Source organism: Thalassophryne amazonica, chromosome 22 (genome assembly GCF_902500255.1).
Source record: "Thalassophryne amazonica chromosome 22, fThaAma1.1, whole genome shotgun sequence".
Taxonomy (NCBI): Eukaryota; Metazoa; Chordata; class Actinopteri; order Batrachoidiformes; family Batrachoididae; genus Thalassophryne; species Thalassophryne amazonica.
In genome coordinates this window covers 20,537,231-20,556,826 of record NC_047124.1, presented here as the reverse complement: position 1 = coordinate 20,556,826, position 19,596 = coordinate 20,537,231, and the positions used below count along the sequence as shown (strand labels likewise).

Sequence of the window (19,596 nt, the reverse complement as noted above, 5' to 3'; positions counted from 1 at the left end):
ATGAACTTAAAATTTGGTTAAAATAAAGATCAAATTTATTATGTACCGTTCGTCACTGGAGAAATCTGTTTTTGTATAATATTAATAAGTTGTTGTTATGTTTTTGTTGTTGTTTGTTTGTTTGTTTTTTAGTGCAATGTTTTTGCCAAAATGGCCTTGGAGATCTAAAATAGACCAAAAGCAGTACACGTTGGAAAAAAGAGGCGCTCTAATGTTTCTGTCGAATTGTTTCAATATCAATGCATAATAAAAATTAACCATTAAGCGTTAATTAACTATTAAGGCATTAACTATTAAGTTAATGCTTGTGTCATTTTATGTTTTTGTATCAATTTCTGTATTACTCCTTGTGTATTATATTTGTTGCTACGTATTATCATAATAATAAATAATTTAATTACATAATAATAATAATAATAACTTTACTGTGTTGCAGCTAAATTAGTTCCCACCGCTCAGCTTCCGCCATATTTGATTCTTGTTTCTACTCGGAATTTGCTCGAAAGCGGACCGCAAACACGGAGAAGCTCGAGTGGCAACTTTTTCTCAGTTACGTTATTAATAAGTATTTATGTGTGTTCAAAGCACCGTAATTTGAGAACATGAGCTTTATTAAACACGTCGTGTGTGCGATGTCTGGCGGCATCGACAGCTCTGTGGCAGCCTTATTGCTGAAGAAAAGAGGTAAAAGGAATTACTTTATCTGGAACAGGACACACCACACTGGCTTTACTCGTCGAAAAAACCCGTTCATAGTGTAACGAAGGGAAATGATAATTGTGTAAGAAATGAACACACGCTTCATTTTTAGTCGTATGAATGGTACACCAGGTGCAGTATTGCACCGTGAAACTATTTATGAGTGTTGCCAGATTGGAAGAATTATTTCCAAATTGAAGGTGAAACTTCTTAGTAGATTAAAGTATGGGGCTGCTTTTGTCAAATTTCCTGCGCTGGTATAAGCTTTACAGCTGAGGCTCTCAAAGGCAAGGCAAGGATGGTATGGATGAATATTAATATTATTGAAGGTACATTGTGTAGGATTTCAGCATGTTTATTAGCAAAAATGGTCCATTACATATTTCAAAAAAATATCCAGTTTATGGTCTCAGATTTGCTTTATTTTTACATATTTTATAGATCATGGCCCCATATGAAAAAAATCCAAAATGTTAGGTTCATACCCCAAATAGTTTTCTTTTCAGAAGGGTGCAAAAAAAGGGGGAGGGGGTGTCACTTTTTGAGAACAGATGCCTATTTTCTTGCCATCTTTGAAGGGCCATATCTGTAAATGTATAACAGATCTTCTTCTTTGTCTTTCGGCTGTTCCCGTTAGGGGTCGCCACAGCAGATCAATCGTTTCCATCTCACCCTGTCCTCTGTTTCTTCCTCTGTCACACCAACCACCTGCATGTCCTCTCTCAGCACATCCATGAACCTCCTCTTTGGTCTCCCTCTTCTCTTCCTGCCTGGTGGCTCCATCCTCAGCATCCTTCTCCCTATATACCCTGGGTCCCTCCTCTGCACATGTCCAAACCATCTCAATCTCGCCTCTCTGACTTTGTCTCCAAACCGTCCCACCTGAGCTGTCCCTCTGATATGTTCATTCCTAATCTTGTCCATTCTTGTCACTCCCAAAGAGAATCTCAACATCTTCAGCTCTGCCACCTCCAGCTCTGCCTCCTGTCTTTTTGTTAGTGCCACTGTCTCTAAACCATACAACATAGCTGGTCTCACTACTGTTTTGTAAACTTTCCCCTTCACTCTTGCTGATATTCTTGTTGTGAAAGTGTAGGTACACGGACCCACAACAGGGGGCGCAATGAACGGACAATGGAGAAAGGTGAATAACAAGTTTTACTGTTGTGAATTAGCACAACTGATACAATAATTCACAATTTGGAGGTGTAAGCCGAAATCTGCTGGTGTCTTGTGGGCAGGCCCGAAGGTAGGAGACGTCCGTCCTAGTCGAACCGGAACCACCCAGATTTCCTCTGCCACCGAAACCCAGAAGTACTGGAACCGCCAAGTCCCGAATTCCCAGGTGGCCACTGCCTTCGCTCGTCGGATCCGGTACTGCTGGCGGGAAAGAACACAAACACACAGGTTGGGATGCGACCGCACCCAGTAGATGAGAGGGGCAAGCCGCCTCCACCTCTTGTCACAATAAGCAGGAAGGTGAGTACTTATCCTATCACTCGGCTTTCGGTAGTCAGCTGTCCTGAAAGGTTTAACAAGTATTATAGGATTATACTTAAATAAGCTGCAGAGAAGATTACCTTAGGCTCAAGGCGATATCTCGGCACTGAGGTGGAGACGCTGTCCTGCTGATATACCTCCGTCCTGAGTGCAGTCAGCTGTGTCCAGTAATGGGTGACAGCTGTCACCCTGACAGCCTTCGTCGGCGGCAGCGCCCTCTGGTGCCTGGAGCCCGCACTCCAGGCAGGGCGCCCTCTGGTGGTGGTGGGCCAGCAGTACCTCCTCTTCAGCGGCCCACACAACAGGACCCCCCCCTCAACGGGCGCCTCCTGGCGCACGACCGGGCTTGTCCGGATGGCGTCGGTAGAAGTCGGCCAGGAGGGCCGGGTCCAGGATGAAGCCCTTCTTCACCCAGGAGCGCTCCTCGGGGCCGTACCCCTCCCAGTCCACCAGGTACTGAAAACCCCGGCCCATTCGACGGACATCGAGGAGCCGGCGCACGGTCCAAGCCGGTTCCCCGTCGATGATCCGGGCAGGAGGTGGTGCCGGACCCGGGGTGCAGAGGGGTGAGGTGTGATGGGGTTTTATCCGGGAGACGTGAAACACTGGGTGAATCCGCAGTGAGGCCGGAAGCTGAAGCCTCACTGCGGCGGGATTGATGACTTTGACGACCTTGAAGGGACCGATGTATCGTTCTTGGAGCTTGGGGGAGTCCACTTGAAGGGGAATGTCCTTGGTGGACAACCACACTTCCTGCCCAGGACGGTACGTGGGGGCCGGGGCCCGCCGCCGGTCTGCATGTTTCTTCGCCCTCGTCCGGGCCTTCAACAAAGCAGAGCGGGCAGCACGCCACACCCGACGGCACTTCCGTAGGTGGGCCTGGACCGAGGGCACACCGACCTCTCCCTCGACCACCGGAAACAAGGGGGGCTGATACCCCAAGCACACCTCAAACGGGGAGAGGCCGGTGGCTGATGACACTTGGCTGTTGTGGGCGTACTCGATCCAGGCCAGGTGGGTACTCCAGGCCGTCGGGTGCGCGGCTGTCACACAGCGTAGTGTCTGCTCCAATTCTTGGTTGGCCCGCTCTGCTTGCCCGTTGGTCTGGGGGTGGTACCCGGACGAAAGGCTGACCGAGGCCCCCAGTTCCCGGCAGAAGCTCCTCCAGACATGTGAGGTGAACTGGGGACCGCGATCGGAGACGATGTCTGATGGTATGCCATGCAGACGGACGACGTGGTGGACCAGGAGGTCCGCTGTCTCCTGGGCCGTAGGGAGCTTCGGGAGGGCCACGAAGTGGGCCGCCTTGGAGAAACGGTCCACTATCGTGAAGACGACGGTGTTTCCCTGGGACGGCGGGAGACCCGTGACGAAGTCCAGGCCGATGTGGGACCAGGGGCGATGAGGCACGGGCAGTGGCTGTAGCTGCCCTGAGGTCTTCTGGTGATTGGCCTTGCCCCTGGCGCAGGTGGTACAAGCCTGGACGTAGTCCCGGACGTCGGTCTCCAGGGATGCCCACCAGAAGCGTTGCCGGACGACTGCCACGGTCCTTCGCACCCCTGGGTGACAGGAGAGCTTAGAACCGTGACAGAAGTCTAGGACTGCGGCCCTGGCCTCTGGTGGGACGTATAGTTTGTTCTTTGGTCCGTTTCCGGGGTCCGGGACACGGGTCAGGGCCTCCCGGACGGTCTTCTCCACGTCCCAGGTGAGGGCGGCCATGATAGCGGACTCCGGGATGATGGGATCCGGGGGATCCGACGGTTCCGTTCTGACCTCCTCTTCGTGCACCCGGGACAATGCATCCGATCGCTGGTTCTTGGTCCCGGGGCGGTAGGTAATCCGGAAGTCAAAACGGCCAAAGAACAATGACCAGCGGGCTTGCCTGGGGTTCAGACGCTTAGCGGTCCTGATGTACTCCAGGTTCCGATGGTCAGTGAAAACCGTGAATGGCACGGCTGTTCCCTCCAACAGATGTCTCCACTCTTCGAGGGCCTCTTTCACAGCAAGGAGTTCCCGATTGCCGACGTCATAATTCCGTTCAGCGGGGGTCAACCTGCGAGAAAAATAGGCACACGGGTGAAGGACCTTATCGGTCTTCCCGCTCTGGGAGAGCACCGCTCCTATCCCTGAGTCCGAGGCATCCACTTCAACCACTAACTGGCGGCTAGGATCGGGCTGCACCAGAACTGGTGCAGACGAGAAGCGCCGTTTCAACTCCTTGAACGCGGCCTCGCACCGGTCCGACCAGGTGAAGGGAACTTTTGGAGAGGTCAGGGCTGTCAGGGGGCTAACTACCTGACTGTAGCCCTTAATGAACCTCCTGTAGAAATTAGCGAAGCCGAGGAACTGTTGCAGCTTCCTACGGCTAGTGGGTTGGGGCCAATCTCTCACCGCCGCAACCTTGGCCGGATCCGGGGCGACGGAGTTAGAGGAGATGATAAACCCCAGGAAGGACAAAGAAGTGCGGTGGAACTCACACTTCTCGCCCTTCACAAACAGACGGTTCTCCAACAACCGCTGCAGGACCTGACGGACATGCCGGACATGAGTCTCAGGATCCGGGGAAAAGATGAGTATATCGTCTAGATATACGAAGACAAACCGGTGCAGGAAGTCCCGCAAGACATCGTTTACCAACGCTTGGAAGGTCGCGGGAGCATTAGTGAGACCGAACGGCATGACCAGGTACTCAAAATGACCTAAGGGGGTGTTGAATGCCGTCTTCCATTCGTCTCCCTTCCGAATCCGAACCAAATGATACGCATTCCTAAGATCCAGCTTGGTGAACATCTTGGCTCCATGCAGGGGGGTGAACACCGAATCTAACAAGGGCAACGGGTATCGATTGCGAACCGTGATCTCGTTCAACCCCCTGTAATCAATGCATGGACGAAGCCCGCCATCCTTTTTACCCACAAAAAAGAAACCTGCGCCCATCGGTGAGGTGGAATTCCGGATCAACCCGGCAGCTAATGAGTCCCGGATGTAGGTCTCCATGGATTCGCGTTCCGGCCGTGAGAGGTTGTACAGCCTACTGGACGGAAACTCACTGCCTGGAACCAAATCAATGGCACAATCATACGGGCGGTGGGGTGGTAGCGTGAGGGCCAGATCCTTGCTGAACACGTCAGCGAGGTCATGGTACTCCGCTGGCACCGCCTTCAGATTGGGCGGGACTCGGACCTCCTCCTTAGCTTGGGAGCCAGGAGGAACCGAGGAACCGAGACACTCCCGATGGCAGGTTTCGCTCCACTGTACCACTACCCCGGACGGCCAATCAATCCGGGGATTGTGCTTCAGCATCCATGGAAACCCTAAAACCACACGGGAGGTGGCCTGAGTCACGAAGAACTCGATCACCTCCCGGTGGTTACCTGACACCACCAGAGTTACTGGAGGTGTCTTATGTGTGATTGGTGGGAGTAGGGAGCCGTCTAGTGCCCGAACCTGCACAGGCGAGGTAAGAGCCACCAGAGGGAGCCCTATCTCCCTGGCCCATCTGCTGTCAAGCAGATTCCCCTCAGAGCCCGTGTCCACCAGTGCTGGGGCCTTCAGGGTTGAATCCTCATACAGGATCGTGACTGGGAGTCGTGTAGCAATGTGGGTGTGTCCCACGTGCATGTTTTGGCCCACCCCTGGCCCAGTCTCTAGGGGCGGGCGTTGGAGTTTAACCGCTCGGGGCAGTCGTTTGCCATATGCTCACTCGAGCCACAAACATAACAAGCTCCGTGGGCCCGCCTCCTTTGTGCTCCAGGTGCCCTAAATGTTGCCCTGCTCGTGTCCATAGCTTCGTCAGCAGGGGGAGCCGTAAGCGCACGGAGCGCCGGAACAGAGGAGCGTGGGGACGGCGGAACTCGACCGGACCCGGAAGGGAGAGGGACGACCCGTGCCTGGCCACGCCCTTCGCCTCGCTCCCGGCGACGTTCTTCTAACCGGTTGTCAAGCCGTATGACCAGATCAATGAGCCCATCTAAATCCCGCGGTTCGTCTTTAGCCACCAGGTGCTCTTTTAGGACCAGAGACAATCCATTTACAAAGGCAGCGCGGAGGGCAGTGCTATTCCAGCCGGATCTCGCTGCCGCGATGCGGAAGGCGACTGCATAGGCAGCTGCGCTCCGACGTCCCTGTCGTATGGACAGTAATGCGGTTGAAGCGGACTCTCCTCTGTTGGGATGATCGAACACCGTTCTGAGCTCCCGTACAAACCCGTCGTATGACTGAAGGAGCCGTGAGCTCTGTTCCCAGAGCGCTGTAGCCCAAGCGCGTGCCTCCCCGCGAAGCAGATTTATCACATAAGCTACCCTGCTAGCATCAGCTGCGTACATCACGGGACGCTGAGCGAAGACGAGCGAACATTGCATAAGGAAGTCCGCGCACGTCTCCACACAGCCGTCGTACGGTTCTGGAGGGCTTATGTATGCTTCAGGGGACGGAGGAAGGGACCGTTGAACGACCAGTGGAACGTCATTCTCACACGCAGGGTCCTCGGGAGGGAGAGCCGCAGCGGCGCCCGGAGGGCGCGCTTCCACTTGTGCGGCGAGAGCCTCCACCCTGCGGTTTAGGAGAACGTGCTGCTCGGTCATGAAATCGATCCGAGTGGTGAAAGCGGTGAGGATCCGCTGCAACTCACCGACTACCCCTCCCGAAGCCGCCGCTGCGCCCTGTTCTTCCATTGGCCGTTCAACAGCCGGTTGACGCCCCTCGGGATCCATGACGCTGGCCGAGATATCCTGTTGTGAAAGTGTAGGTACACGGACCCACAACAGGGGGCGCAATGAACGGACAATGGAGAAAGGTGAATAACAAGTTTTACTGTTGTGAAATTAGCACAACTGATACAATAATTCACAATTTGGAGGTGTAAGCCGAAATCTGCTGGTGTCTTGTGGGCAGGCCCGAAGGTAGGAGACGTCCGTCCTAGTCGAACCGGAACCACCCAGATTTCCTCTGCCACCGAAACCCAGAAGTACTGGAACCGCCAAGTCCCGAATTCCCAGGTGGCCACTGCCTTCGCTCGTCGGATCCGGTACTGCTGGCGGGAAAGAACACAAACACACAGGTTGGGATGCGACCGCACCCAGTAGATGAGAGGGGCAAGCCGCCTCCACCTCTTGTCACAATAAGCAGGAAGGTGAGTACTTATCCGATCACTCGGCTTTCGGTAGTCAGCTGTCCTGAAAGGTTTAACAAGTATTATAGGATTATACTTAAATAAGCTGCAGAGAAGATTACCTTAGGCTCAAGGCGATATCTCGGCACTGAGGTGGAGACGCTGTCCTGCTGATATACCTCCGTCCTGAGTGCAGTCAGCTGTGTCCAGTAATGGGTGACAGCTGTCACCCTGACAGCCTTCGTCGGCGGCAGCGCCCTCTGGTGCCTGGAGCCCGCACTCCAGGCAGGGCGCCCTCTGGTGGTGGTGGGCCAGCAGTACCTCCTCTTCAGCGGCCCACACAACAATTCTTCGGTCACAAATCACTCCTGCCACCTTTCTCCACCCACTCCACCCTGCCTGCACTCTCTTCTTCACCTCTCTACCAAACTCTCCATTACTTTGACCAGTTGACCCCAAATATTTAAACTCATCTACTTTCACCACTTCTACTGCTTGTAACTGCACTATTCCACTGGGCTCCCTCTCGTTCACACACATGTACTCAGTCTTGCTTCTACTGACTTTCATTCCCCTTCTCTCCAAAGCATATCTCCACTTCTCCAGACTAGACTCAACTTGTTCTCTACTCTCACTACAGATCACAATGTCATCTGCAAACATCATAGTCCATGGGGACTCCTGTCTGATCTCATCTGTCAACCTGTCCATCACCACTGCAAACAAGAAAAGACTCAGAGCTGATCCTTGGTGTAATCCCACCTCCACCTTGAATGAGTCTGTCATTCCGACTGCGCATCTCACCGCTGTCACACTATTCTTGTACATGTCCTGCACTACCCTAAGATACTTCGCTGCCACTCCAGACTTCCTCAAACAATGCCACAACTCTTCTCTTGGCACCCTATCATAAGCTTTTTCTAAGTCCACAAAACACACAATGTAACTCTTTCTGTCCTTCTCTGTACTTTTCCAACAGTATTCTCAGAGCAAACATTGCATCTGTAGTGCTCTTTCTCGGCATGAAACCATATTGCTGCTCACAGATCTTCACCTGTTTTCTAAGCCTAGCTTCTACTACTCTTTCCCATAACTTCATGCTGTGGCTGATCAGCTTTATGCCTCTGTAGTTACTGCAGCTCTGCACATCACCCTTGTTCTTGAAAATAGGAACCAGCACACTTCATCTCCACTCCTCAAGCATCCTCTCACTTTCCAAGATTTTATTAAACAATCTGGTTAGAAACTCTACTGCCATCTCTCCTAGACATTTCCATGCCTCCATTGGAATGTCATCTGGACCAACTGCCTTTCCACTCTTCATTCTCTTCATAGCAGCCCTCACTTCTTCCTTGCTAATCTCTTTTACTTCCTGATTTACTCTCGCCACATCATCCAGCCTTTTCTCTCGCTCATTTTCTTTATTCATCAACTCTTCAAAATATTCCCTCCACCTTCTCAGCACACACTCCTCACTTGTCAGCACATTACCATGTGCATCTTTTACCACCCTAACCTGCTGCACATCCTTTCCAGCTCTGTCCCTTTGTCTGGCCAATCGGTACAAGTCCTTTTCTCCTTCCTTACTATTCAACTTCTTGTACAGCTCGCAATATGCCTTTTCCTTTGCTTTTGCCACTTCTTGCCTTACGCCACATCTCCTTGTACTCCTGTCTACTTTCTTCATCTCTCCGACTATCCCAAAACTTTTTCGCCAACCTCTTTCTCCTTATGCTTTCCTGGACCTCTTCATTCCACCACCAAGTCTCCTTGTCTACCTTCCACTGTCCAGATGTCACACCCAGTACTGCCCTAGCTGTCTCCCTCATCACATCTGCAGTACTTTTCCAGTTGTCCAAAATTGCTTCCCCTCCAACTAGTGCTTCTCTCACCTGCTCGCTAAATTTCACACAACAGTCTTCCTCCTTCAGCTTCCACCATCTGATCCTTTGTTGAGCTCTCACTCTCTTCTTCTTCTTTACCTCTAAAGTCATCCTACAAACAACCATCCTATGCTGTCTAGTGACACTCTCTCCTGCTACCACCTTACAGTCTGTGATTTCTTTTAGCTTGCATCTCCTATAAAGAATGTAGTCCACCTGTGTGCACCTTCCTCCACTCTTATATGTTACCCTGTGCTCCTCCCTTTTCTTAAAGTAGGTATTCACCACAGCCATTTCCATCCTTTTTGCAAAATCAACTACCATCTGTCCTTCCCCATTCCTATCCTTGATACCATATCTACCCATTACTTCCTCATCACCTCTGTTCCCTTCACCAACATGCCCATTGAAGTCTGCTCCTATCACCACTCTTTCATGCTTGGGCACACTCTCCACCACCTCATCTAATACACTCCAGAAATCTTCTCTCTCCTTCATCTCACAACCTACCTGTGGGGCATATGCACTGATGATGTTCATCATCACCCCTTCAGTTTCCAACTTCACACTCATCACCCTGTCAGACACTCGCTTAACCTCCAACACACCTTTAACATACTCTTCCTTTAAAATGACCCCAACACCATTTCTCTTCCTGTCCTCACCATGGTACAACAACTTGTACCCACCGCCGATGCTCCTGCTCTTACTTCCCTTCCACTTGGTCTCTTGCACACACAATATGTCTACCTTTCTTCTCTCCATCATATCAGCCAGCTCTCTCCCTTTACCAGTCATACTACCAACATTCAAAGTCCCCACTCTCATTTCCACCCTTCTAGTTTTCTTCTTCTCCCACTGTTCGTGGCAACGTTTTCCTCCTCTTCTTCGTCGTCTTCGCCCAGCAGTAGCCCAATTTCCACCGGCACCCTGTTGGGCAATAGCACCGGTGGTGGACGTTGTTAACCCGGGCTGCGACAGGATCCGGTATGGGAATTCGATTCTGAGTCTGCATAGTTAGGTTGGCTTGTTTTACGCCGGATGCCCTTCCTGACGCAACCCTCCTCATTTATCCGGGCTTGGGACCGGCACTCAGAATGTACTGGCTGCACACCCCATGTGGCTGAGTTAAATGTATAACAGATAATGCCTGTAAATATTGTCCTTTTTAAACCTAATAAAAGTTTCCTTGGTTATATAGTTTTCAATTTATTATTAATGTTCAAAGAACTTTTTTAAACTAAAAATCAATTTTTCCGCTCCGTAAAATGTGTGGCCTCTGTTGAAATAAAATGCAGTATGGTTTTGAAAGTATACTGTGATTACATCATTCTAATGCTGAAATAAATGTCCTGAAAGATTTACAACATGGAGAAAATTTGGTTCAAAGTGTGTTATTAACTAGTTTTGTTGTACTCTTTGAACTGACAATAAAAGAGTTCTGATTCTTATTATTATTACATTGTGTTTTAAGGCCCGATTTGGTAGAAGATGATTCATATAATCTGGCAACATTTTCCACTATAAAAAAAAAAAAAAATCAACAGCACAACTGTGAAAACTTAGAAGCAAAGTTATATTTTTCAGTATGTAATGCATTGTGTTCTTGTCAAATATTAAATGATAGATCTTTTCTGTTCAGGTTATAAAGTTACTGGAGTTTTTATGAAGAATTGGGATTTAACAGACGAGAGGGGCATCTGCACTACAGACAAAGACTGCGAAGACGCCCAAAAGGTGTGCCAGATCCTCGACGTCCCCTTCCATCAAGTGTCCTACGTCAAAGAATATTGGCATGACGTTTTCAGGTCTGTGGCGCACAAAACATTTCTATAAAAAAAAAAAATCTCTGTTCCTTAAATGTCACATTTGTCTTTTCCTGTTTGCAGTAATCTTCTGAAGGAATATGAAAAGGGCAGAACGCCAAATCCAGACATAGTCTGTAACAAGCACATCAAATTTAACCTTTTTCTCAACTACGCCATGGACACGCTGGGTATGTCGTCTCATTGTGGACAAACAAGAATGTGATCTGCTTCTGAAATGCTTAGAAGTTGATTAACTCCTCACGTAAGGAGACTGTTGATCCTGAACGTGTCATGTTTGTGGACAGTCTGTCATCTGTCACAGCCTTGAATGTTTTATTTTTTAATATATGTTTTTACTTATTGAATTAAAAAAATGTAATATCTTCTGAAACGAAAGAAATGACCCGGCATTCCCTTATCATGCAGCAGGTGGCGGTGTGTAGCAGCTTGTAGACAGGTCTATGGTATGTTACATAAATAATACAAAGCTGCATTTTCAATTGATCTGGTGAATCAAAGTTGTCCAGATTTTGATCGGTTTGTCCTCATACTGGGCCATTTTAAGTTGAAGGTGTACAAGGTTTTTATAGTTTTTGAGTTATTATGTTAAAGTGGAGGGGATGAACTAATTAACTTATGTGTTGTACAGGGCATATTGCTGAGCTTCTCCAAAGCCCAAGAATTAAAATATGCAGTGGAATCAGACGACTTGTAATTTGTCAGTTTCTGTTCTTTTTCATTCCCTTTGGGTTTTTTTTTTTTTTTTTGCCTCTTGAGTCTAAAGTAATGTGCTGGTGTTGTTCATTTAGGTGCTGATGCCATGGCAACAGGCCACTATGCCAGAACGTCACAAGAAGACGAAGAGGTTTTCAAACAGAAACGCACGGCGGGGCCCCCGACGCTCTTCAGAGACCGCTTTGAGATCAGAAACCGTGAGTCTTTGTATGTCCTGTTCATTTCATATTACAAATCTTCCATTCCATCCACAGACTCGTTAACTTGTTTGTCTTTTTTGCAGCAGTGAAGTTGTTGAAAGCAGCAGATCACTTCAAGGACCAAACCTTCTTCCTATGTCAGATCTCCCAGGATGCCTTGCGGCACACTATTTTCCCACTTGCCGGGCTCACCAAAGACTTTGTCAGAAAAATTGCAAGTGAAGCAGGACTTCACCACGTGTTGAAAAAAAAAGAGGTAGGATCCCCCCCAAAATGCAGGAAAGCCAAGAACATGATTCTTAACCCTAAAAAATGACAATCCTCAACCAACAGCATGTAACTGTTGGGAAGGTGTCGTAGCACGGACCCACAACAGGGGGTGCAAATGAACGGACAATGAGTAAGCCAAAAGGTAACAATTTACTGTTGTGACAAAACACAACTAAATGTACAGAAATTGCAAAGTCAATGAACACCAGGTGACGTGTGGGCAGGCTCGAAGATAGAAGACCCCGACGAGAGAGAGACCGCGTCCCACACGGCCTCCACCACCAACGGTCTGAAGAACACCGGAGCCGCCAAGTCCCGAATCCCCAGGTGACCTCTGTCTTCGGCTGTCGACCCTGGTACTGCTGGCAGAAAGCAGAAAAAAGATGAATGAGTGTAACTCCTTACACTCAGTGGTCTACAGTTTGTGCACAGTAGGAGGAGAACCTCCACCTCCGAATCACACACTCGTGCAGCTCCTAGTGTGTCCACTTATCTGTAGCGCGGTTGTCGTCGTCACGCTCCACGCCACTTCCCAGATAAGGGTGAACACCACAGGATACCGGCTGCAACAGAAATTCAGAATCCTACACAACGTGTTAATCAGCAGCGAAGTGTACCTCACGGTAGTCGATTTCTCGGCGAGGAGGTGGAGTCCCGATCCGGCTTTTAAGATGGTGATGATGATGATGAACGAGTGACAGCTGGTGCAGGGGATGAATGACAGCTGTCACTTCCTCAGGGTCCGGCGCCCTCTCGTGCTTGGAGCCCGCACTCCAAGCAGGGCGCCCTCTGGTGGTAGTGGGCCAGCAGTACCTCCTCTTCAGCGGCCCACATAACAGTAACGCTGTTATTAGTACAAAAGTAAAAATTTTCCAGAGAATGAAGTTGCACCGGCGTATAAGTCGCATTTATCACTTCATGTAAGAAAAAACAAAATGGATTAAATCATTGTATTATTCATTTATAAGGCACGCCATCATATGGGAGGTGAAGGTACCACATAATTTAAATGTAATTTAAGCTCCTTTTAGTGCATTTATAAAATAAACTTGCTGTTAATTTTCTTCTTCTTGTTAAAAGAGCTGTGTTTGTACTTCCAAATAAGGTTTCTTCCAAATAGAGGGGGAAAAAAGTCCATCTTCATAAAAAATGTGGTCTTCCAGTAAAAAACATGTTGCAGTATTTTTTCAGAACAAAGAATGTTTTTTCTTTCTTTTGTGATTTTATTCTGGTGGTTCTGAGGTCCCCATCAAGAAGCAAAGCATCTTGGGGCAGATTTGTGCCATAACATAACCTTGGATGAGAAGTGGGGCTAATAAGCCCGCACTGTGGCGGGGGAGCGTTCACCCCATCACCTCCCCCTCTCCCACCACTCACGGATGGCTTCTCCCTTTGGATGGGCGCCTTTCATGGATCCTCTCAGCTATGGACTCAAGCTCAGAGGGGACCGGACTTTTGCTGTGGCAGCACCAAATCTTTGGAATGATCTGCCACTGCATATTTGGCAGGCTTCATCACTTGTGCATTTTAAATTACGTTTAAAAACTCATCTCTTTTCACTGGCTTTTAACACTAAGTGAAATGTTGTGAGCTGTGTGTATTTTAAATGATTTTGTATTTTAATGTATTTGAGTTATTTTTTATGTATTTTATTGTCTTATTGTACAGTGCTTTGGACCCCGTGGGTGATTTTAAAGCGCTTTATAAATAAAGCTGGATTGGATTGGATACGGACCCACCAGGACCACATTTTGGGATCAGATGCCAGACTGTTTTGTTTGAGTCCCTTTTCAGAGCTCAGTCAGCTCAGTTTCCTCTTCCTTGTTCAACTGTGGATTATCAAAGGGACATTTTGAGCACAACACTGACCTCTTGTGGATCACTTTATACACGGAATGTTTCCCAAAGTGACAGAGCGGTCCAACACAAATTTACAGTAATTTCGATTTTAAATCAGCTTACAGCAGCATTTATCTGTTTACTGTTCAAGTTGCTGTGGACATGAACGTCTTTGTTTGCACCGCAATAACACACACATGAACATCTGTTCCTGTGCATTTTTGCGGTGCAGTTCTTTGTGTCATTAGACACTCTTTTCTGTTTGATAAAGTAATTTATTCATATATATTTGCTTGAAGTAAGCATGACCGCCAGTTATATTTAACTGGACATGAGGAAAAGCTCAAAATGGTAACGCCATGACGGTCACTCCTTTAAATAACACTTTAAGTGTGACCCGACAGTTTTAAACACATGCTGAATGTAATCAAGCCCTGTTAGGATGATTCCATCTCTCTTTGTTTTTTTTCTTTTGTTTGTTTTTTTTAACAAAAAGTTTAATGGCATATTTCTTATTTCAAGTGTAAAGAAAATTTGTGGTCGTAAATCGTGTTTTTTTTTTTTTTTTTTTTTTCTTTCTGTATATAAGTCACACTGGACTATAAGTCGCAGCACCTGTCATACAAGTAAAAAAGCAGCAACTTATACTCTGGAAAATACAGTATTTAATTGTGTGTTTCTTTCCAGAGCATGGGAATCTGCTTCATTGGAGAGAGGAAGTTTGAAAGCTTTATTTTGGAGGTATGAGATGATTGTTACATGAAAAAATGTTCTCTTAGCTATTTAAAAACGGTTCTTAAAAAGGATAAATAAATTTAATTTGATCATTCAACACCTGTAGTGATGCTCATTAAGAATAGCTTACAGTTTGTGCTTCATTCATTTAAACATTTTCCTGCGTTACTCTATTTTTATTTCATTTTTTAAGTGTTCCTTCTGATTTTGAAGTGAGTTTACAGGCTGCTTTGTAGCGCAAGTCAGTTCTTGATCTCTAAAATATGGTCTGTATTTTAATACTTTATTTTTCTCCGCAGTATTTGGAACCTAAAGTAGGGAACTTTGTCTCGGTTGAAGATGGGACCATCCTGGGAAAACACAAAGGTGTGTTCACGAGTCAGTTTCTGGCGTTTGAGTTTCCTTTTTCGTGAAAAATGAAAAGCAATATGTGATTTTGATGTTAGTTTTAATGAGAACAAATTTGAAATAAAGAAGTACTTTGGTGCTGTTTGTGGAACTGTGTTGAACATAAGTTGAAAGTAAAATTTTTGTCTTTGTATCTTATTTTGGGTGCTGATAATTTATGTTTTATTTAGCGTGTTGTATGAAATCTGCTTAAAATAAGATACAGCTTCTTCCTGTTAATTTTTCAGTCTGTACTGTGTGAAAATAAATAATAAAAAAAAAAAAATCAGTACATTTACTTTTTGATACTCTATTACATTGAAATATATTGTGCATGATATCAAGTTATTTATTCATTTATGTGTATGTTGTTGATGTAACTTATGATAATGTGACTATGAATGATGTTTTATTTTTGGAGGGTCTTCTGTACAAATAATGAAACACTGTTGTTTGTCGTCCTTTTTAAAAACCTGTCCAGGCTGGTTCACGGTGACTCTGGGTCAGCGAGCGAGGATCGGAGGTCAGAGAGACGCCTTGTTTGTGGTGGACAAAGACACCACCACTGGAGATGTGTTTGTGGTGAGAAACTCTGAAGCGTCGCATGTGTTTTGCCTTCATTGGTCTGGATGGTGCTGCTACATCCTCCAATCTGTCGTTTGAAATGTCATTTTTTCGTATGTTTTTTTTTTTTTTTTGTAGAGTTTTAGCCATGCCAGATGCTTTAATGCACTTTAAAAAATAAAAGCTGTGGTGGCCATTAGTAGTTTCTTTCTTTTCCACAGTCTAGCTCTAAGATAATTTCGAGCAACAAGTAACTTCAACCACACCCGCTCCTAATTTTCATCATGCATTCAATGAAGATTCCCAACAACAGTTTGACACGTGTCCAGCAGGGGGTGGTGTTCAGTGGCTGTCAGGCCTATGCTGTGTTACATAAGCAAATCAAACTTGCTTTTTGAATTGATGTGGTGCATCAAAGTTAACCAGCATTCAGTCACTTGGTTCACGTTATATGTGCTTTAATTTGCAGAGTTACAAGATTATACCTTCTGTTGTTATTGTGTTAACAAGCTGAAAGGGGTAGACTCATTCACTGCGCTTTACAGGATACAGTGTATACCTAGGCCTTTCCAAAGCCTTGGTGGTGGTGGAGAGAAGTCAAGCACATAATTTTTCTTTGTTGGTTGGGAAAACTTTAACATTTTAATTTATTGAACTTTTTTTATTTGTTTATATAATGCTAAAAATTGCTGCTCTTTGCCGCCTCTCACTTCCTTCCACGTCTAAACTGCACAGGCTCCGACCACCAATCACCCGGCTCTTTTTCGTGACACTTTGTGGACGGCCCGCTTCCACTGGATAACACTGGACCCGCCTCCGGAGCTTGTCAGGACAAAAATGATGGACTGTCACTTCCGTTTCCTCCACCAGATGTCGCTCGGTGAGTGTCACATGAGCAATGCTGGTGTTGCGAGATAGGACACGTTTTGAATACTTGCAGTAGAGTCGGTCTGTGCTCAGCTGTCCCCTCAGACAGTGTTCTGTCCCTTCCAGTCCCCTGCACTGTGACACTGAACATGGACGGCTCAGTCTGGATCTCACTGTCCCAACCCACCAGAGCTCTGACACCTGGACAGGTAACTACTTAGAATTCGGATACAGCAGAGATGGACACTTTCCAGGAATTACTGGATTACCGTTGTTTAAACTCTATACTGTTACATTGGTGTGGAATGTTTAAACTGTGGACGGGATTATTGAAACGCTAAGACCCTGTCACCTAAAAATACATCCGTGCCCAGTCAAATTCCGGTACACTCCAAACCTGTTCATCTGGGCCCAGTTTAAGGCAGTCTAATCTTTTAATCTACTAAATTTACTAAGTCAACTAAGGTTAGCCGCCCAACATTATCAGTCTAATCGCCATTTCACATCAACGGCTAAATGCAACGATTTTCGCGGTCTCGTGTGTGCCGTTGCCAAGAAACAGCTTCAGTGCGTCACAATTTTGTTTACTTCTGGATTGGTCCATCTCCTACAAACATGACAGTCCGCCGCAGCAGAGGAGAAGCGCTCCCGTCCTTGGTGTCCATAAACATCTCCATTGGATTATTCCAGTCCCGGAACACCCGCTTCCACCGCGAGTCTTTCCTTCCTTCCCCCTCCATCAAGTGGTGGTACATGACAGCCACCTTTTTTGAGGTAAGACACTGAAGTTTTGTTGACTAAAATAAGATTAGCTTCCTCTGTACCAGGCTAAAAGCTTCAGTCGGCTAACACAAAACTTTTGATGACTAATTGTTTTGTGCAACGACTAACGTCAAAAAAAAAAGTCAACTAAGGGAATTTAGTTGACTAAACAAGATTAGACTGCTCTATGAAACGGGGTCTTGGTCACTTTTGAAAAACCTTCATGTTTTTCCTAGTCCTTCTCGTTCCTTCCCCAGTTTGCCGTCCTCTACAAAGGAGACGAGTGTCTAGGCAGTGGGAAGATCATCCGACTGGGACCCAGTGAACACATGCTGCAGCAGGGCTACGAATGGTTAACAGGCGAGCAGCAGAACCCTGAACCCGTCAGCTGATGTTACCTCACACAGAGGCCTAACTTTAAACTTTACACAAAATCAAACCGGTGGAGAACCTCTAAATCTTAGGTCTACTCAAGAACCCGAAAATGGCAGGACTGGAGTAGTGATCCATGACGGGATGACAAGAAGTGCGGTGTGACGAAACAACACTGTCCCAGCATGCAGCTGGTCGGGATCTCATGAGATGAAAAACAACCATTTAACAGAATTTTGGGACAACTTTGAAGACTCAGAGGAGGAATTTCGGCGTACAACAAATCCTTTGTCAAAGACTTGATGGTTTTATTAAAGACTGAACTGCACAGATCAGTTTTTGAGCTGTTTGATTGTTCTGTCAGTATTCAGATTTTTCCTCATGTGTTTCAGTGACTTCAGAGTGTCAGTGAGTTGGTATTTCAAATACAAATACTGCAGTTCTCTTGTGGGGTAAGAACCTTCGGCTGCTCCCTTGTTTTGCACTCGAGGTCGACAGCAAATCCGAAGTGGATCTGCATGTTGAATTGGCACAAGTTTTACGCCGGATGTAATGGAACAGAAATGGGATGTTTTCTAACCTCTTCAGTTCAGCTTTGAACAGTTTGTTGTTGCCAGTACACAATCGCTAAAACAAAATAAAGAATCTATATTAGGTTCATGTTCCTGGTGATTGTTTTCGGTGAGTTGTGATTAGGATAAGTTAAATCAGACCAAATAGGGAACTAGAATATGAAAATATAACGAAAGCTACTTAAAATCATGTTCATGTCAGTTAATAAAACTGTCACTTGCAGTGATACAAAAAAAACCTGCATGATGCTGTTATGTGTGTGTGTGTGGGGGTTTTAAACAAATTTCAAAATGGTTTCAACCAATTAGCTGTTCTAAATCAAACAAAGCAGCTTCATAATTATTGTAAAATATAATGAGATGCTATTAATTTTTGCTAAAGTCAGCCCCAACCAGTCCCAGCAGAAGACTGCCCCTCCCTGAGCCTGGTTCTGCTGGAGGTTTCTTCCTGTTAAAAGGGAGTTTTTCCTTCCCACTGTTGCCAAGTGCTTGCTCACAGGGGGTCGTTTTGACCGTTGGGGTTTTTCCGTAATTATTGTATGGCCTTGCCTTACAATATAAAGTGCCTTGGGGCAACTGTTTGTTGTGATTTGGCGCTATATAAATAAAATTGATTTGATTTAAAGTAATAAGAGCCATTATGTTTTGGTGGTTTTGTTTTTGGTTTTAGGGCGTACCCTGCAGCGCATTGGGTCATCACTGGATCAGACCCTGGGTACTCCTGTGTTGAAGTGTCTGAACTATGTGAACATCAGTGTGTCATTTTTTTTGTTGATATCAGACCACAAATTAATATTTACTTGATTTCAATAGGCCTGTAAGCCCTGTTACCAAATATTATGTTGTGCAATTGACACACAGGGGGCGCTCTTACACAAGATTTACAGCCTTCTCTACAAGATTAAACTAAAAAAAAAGTATTCAACAGTAAATAAATGTGTAAACAGGAGATGCAGGATTGAAATAATAGTAAAAGTTGTGCTTTCAGTGTAAAAATATGCTATCCTATAAAATGTGTTTTATTATACATAGATAAAGTGACATGAATCATCTATGTGCACAATTTTAAAAAAGCAAGATTTGTGTATTTATACATATGTGTGTACACTATAAAAAAAACCTTGTATTATGTCAACTGCTTCAACAAAACGTGGTTGAAATGGGAAAAGGAAATCGTAACATTGCTTCAATTAATTGCATATTATATTTTCCCATTTAAATTGCCATTATTTGTTGAACTGGTTTACTTGACTGGATAAATAAATACAACCTTTCTATTTTTCACCCTTTTGT

At 46.1% G+C, this 19,596-nt stretch overlaps 1 protein-coding gene across 3 annotated transcripts; it reads left to right on the top strand.

Moving 5' to 3' along the window:
- The first annotated feature begins 486 nt into the window (after positions 1 to 486).
- On the top strand, positions 487 to 18,460 carry trmu (tRNA 5-methylaminomethyl-2-thiouridylate methyltransferase). 3 transcript variants are annotated; one of them, XM_034163377.1, is made up of 11 exons: positions 487 to 684; positions 10,835 to 11,000; positions 11,082 to 11,188; positions 11,810 to 11,932; positions 12,022 to 12,191; positions 14,732 to 14,785; positions 15,079 to 15,145; positions 15,648 to 15,748; positions 16,466 to 16,610; positions 16,724 to 16,806; positions 17,617 to 18,460. In XM_034163377.1, the coding sequence occupies exons 1-11, from the start codon at positions 603 to 605 to the stop codon at positions 17,749 to 17,751; spliced, it is 1,233 nt and encodes a 410-aa protein (XP_034019268.1). In that variant the 5' UTR covers positions 487 to 602; the 3' UTR covers positions 17,752 to 18,460. The 3 variants fall into 3 exon arrangements, with proteins under 3 accessions (XP_034019268.1, XP_034019267.1, XP_034019269.1); XM_034163376.1 differs by having other exon boundaries at positions 12,019 to 12,191; positions 17,617 to 18,458; XM_034163378.1 differs by having other exon boundaries at positions 666 to 781; positions 12,019 to 12,191; positions 17,617 to 18,459.
- Positions 18,461 to 19,596: the final 1,136 nt, after the last annotated feature.

Coding starts and splice junctions, on each gene's coding strand:
- trmu (XM_034163376.1), top strand. CDS start 603: ATGAGCTTTATTAAACACGTCGTGTGTGCGATGTCTGGCGGCATCGAC. Junction 15,749..16,465: donor CCACTGGAGATGTGTTTGTG/GTGAGAAACTCT, acceptor TAAACTGCACAG/GCTCCGACCACCAATCACCC. Junction 16,611..16,723: donor CCTCCACCAGATGTCGCTCG/GTGAGTGTCACA, acceptor TGTCCCTTCCAG/TCCCCTGCACTGTGACACTG.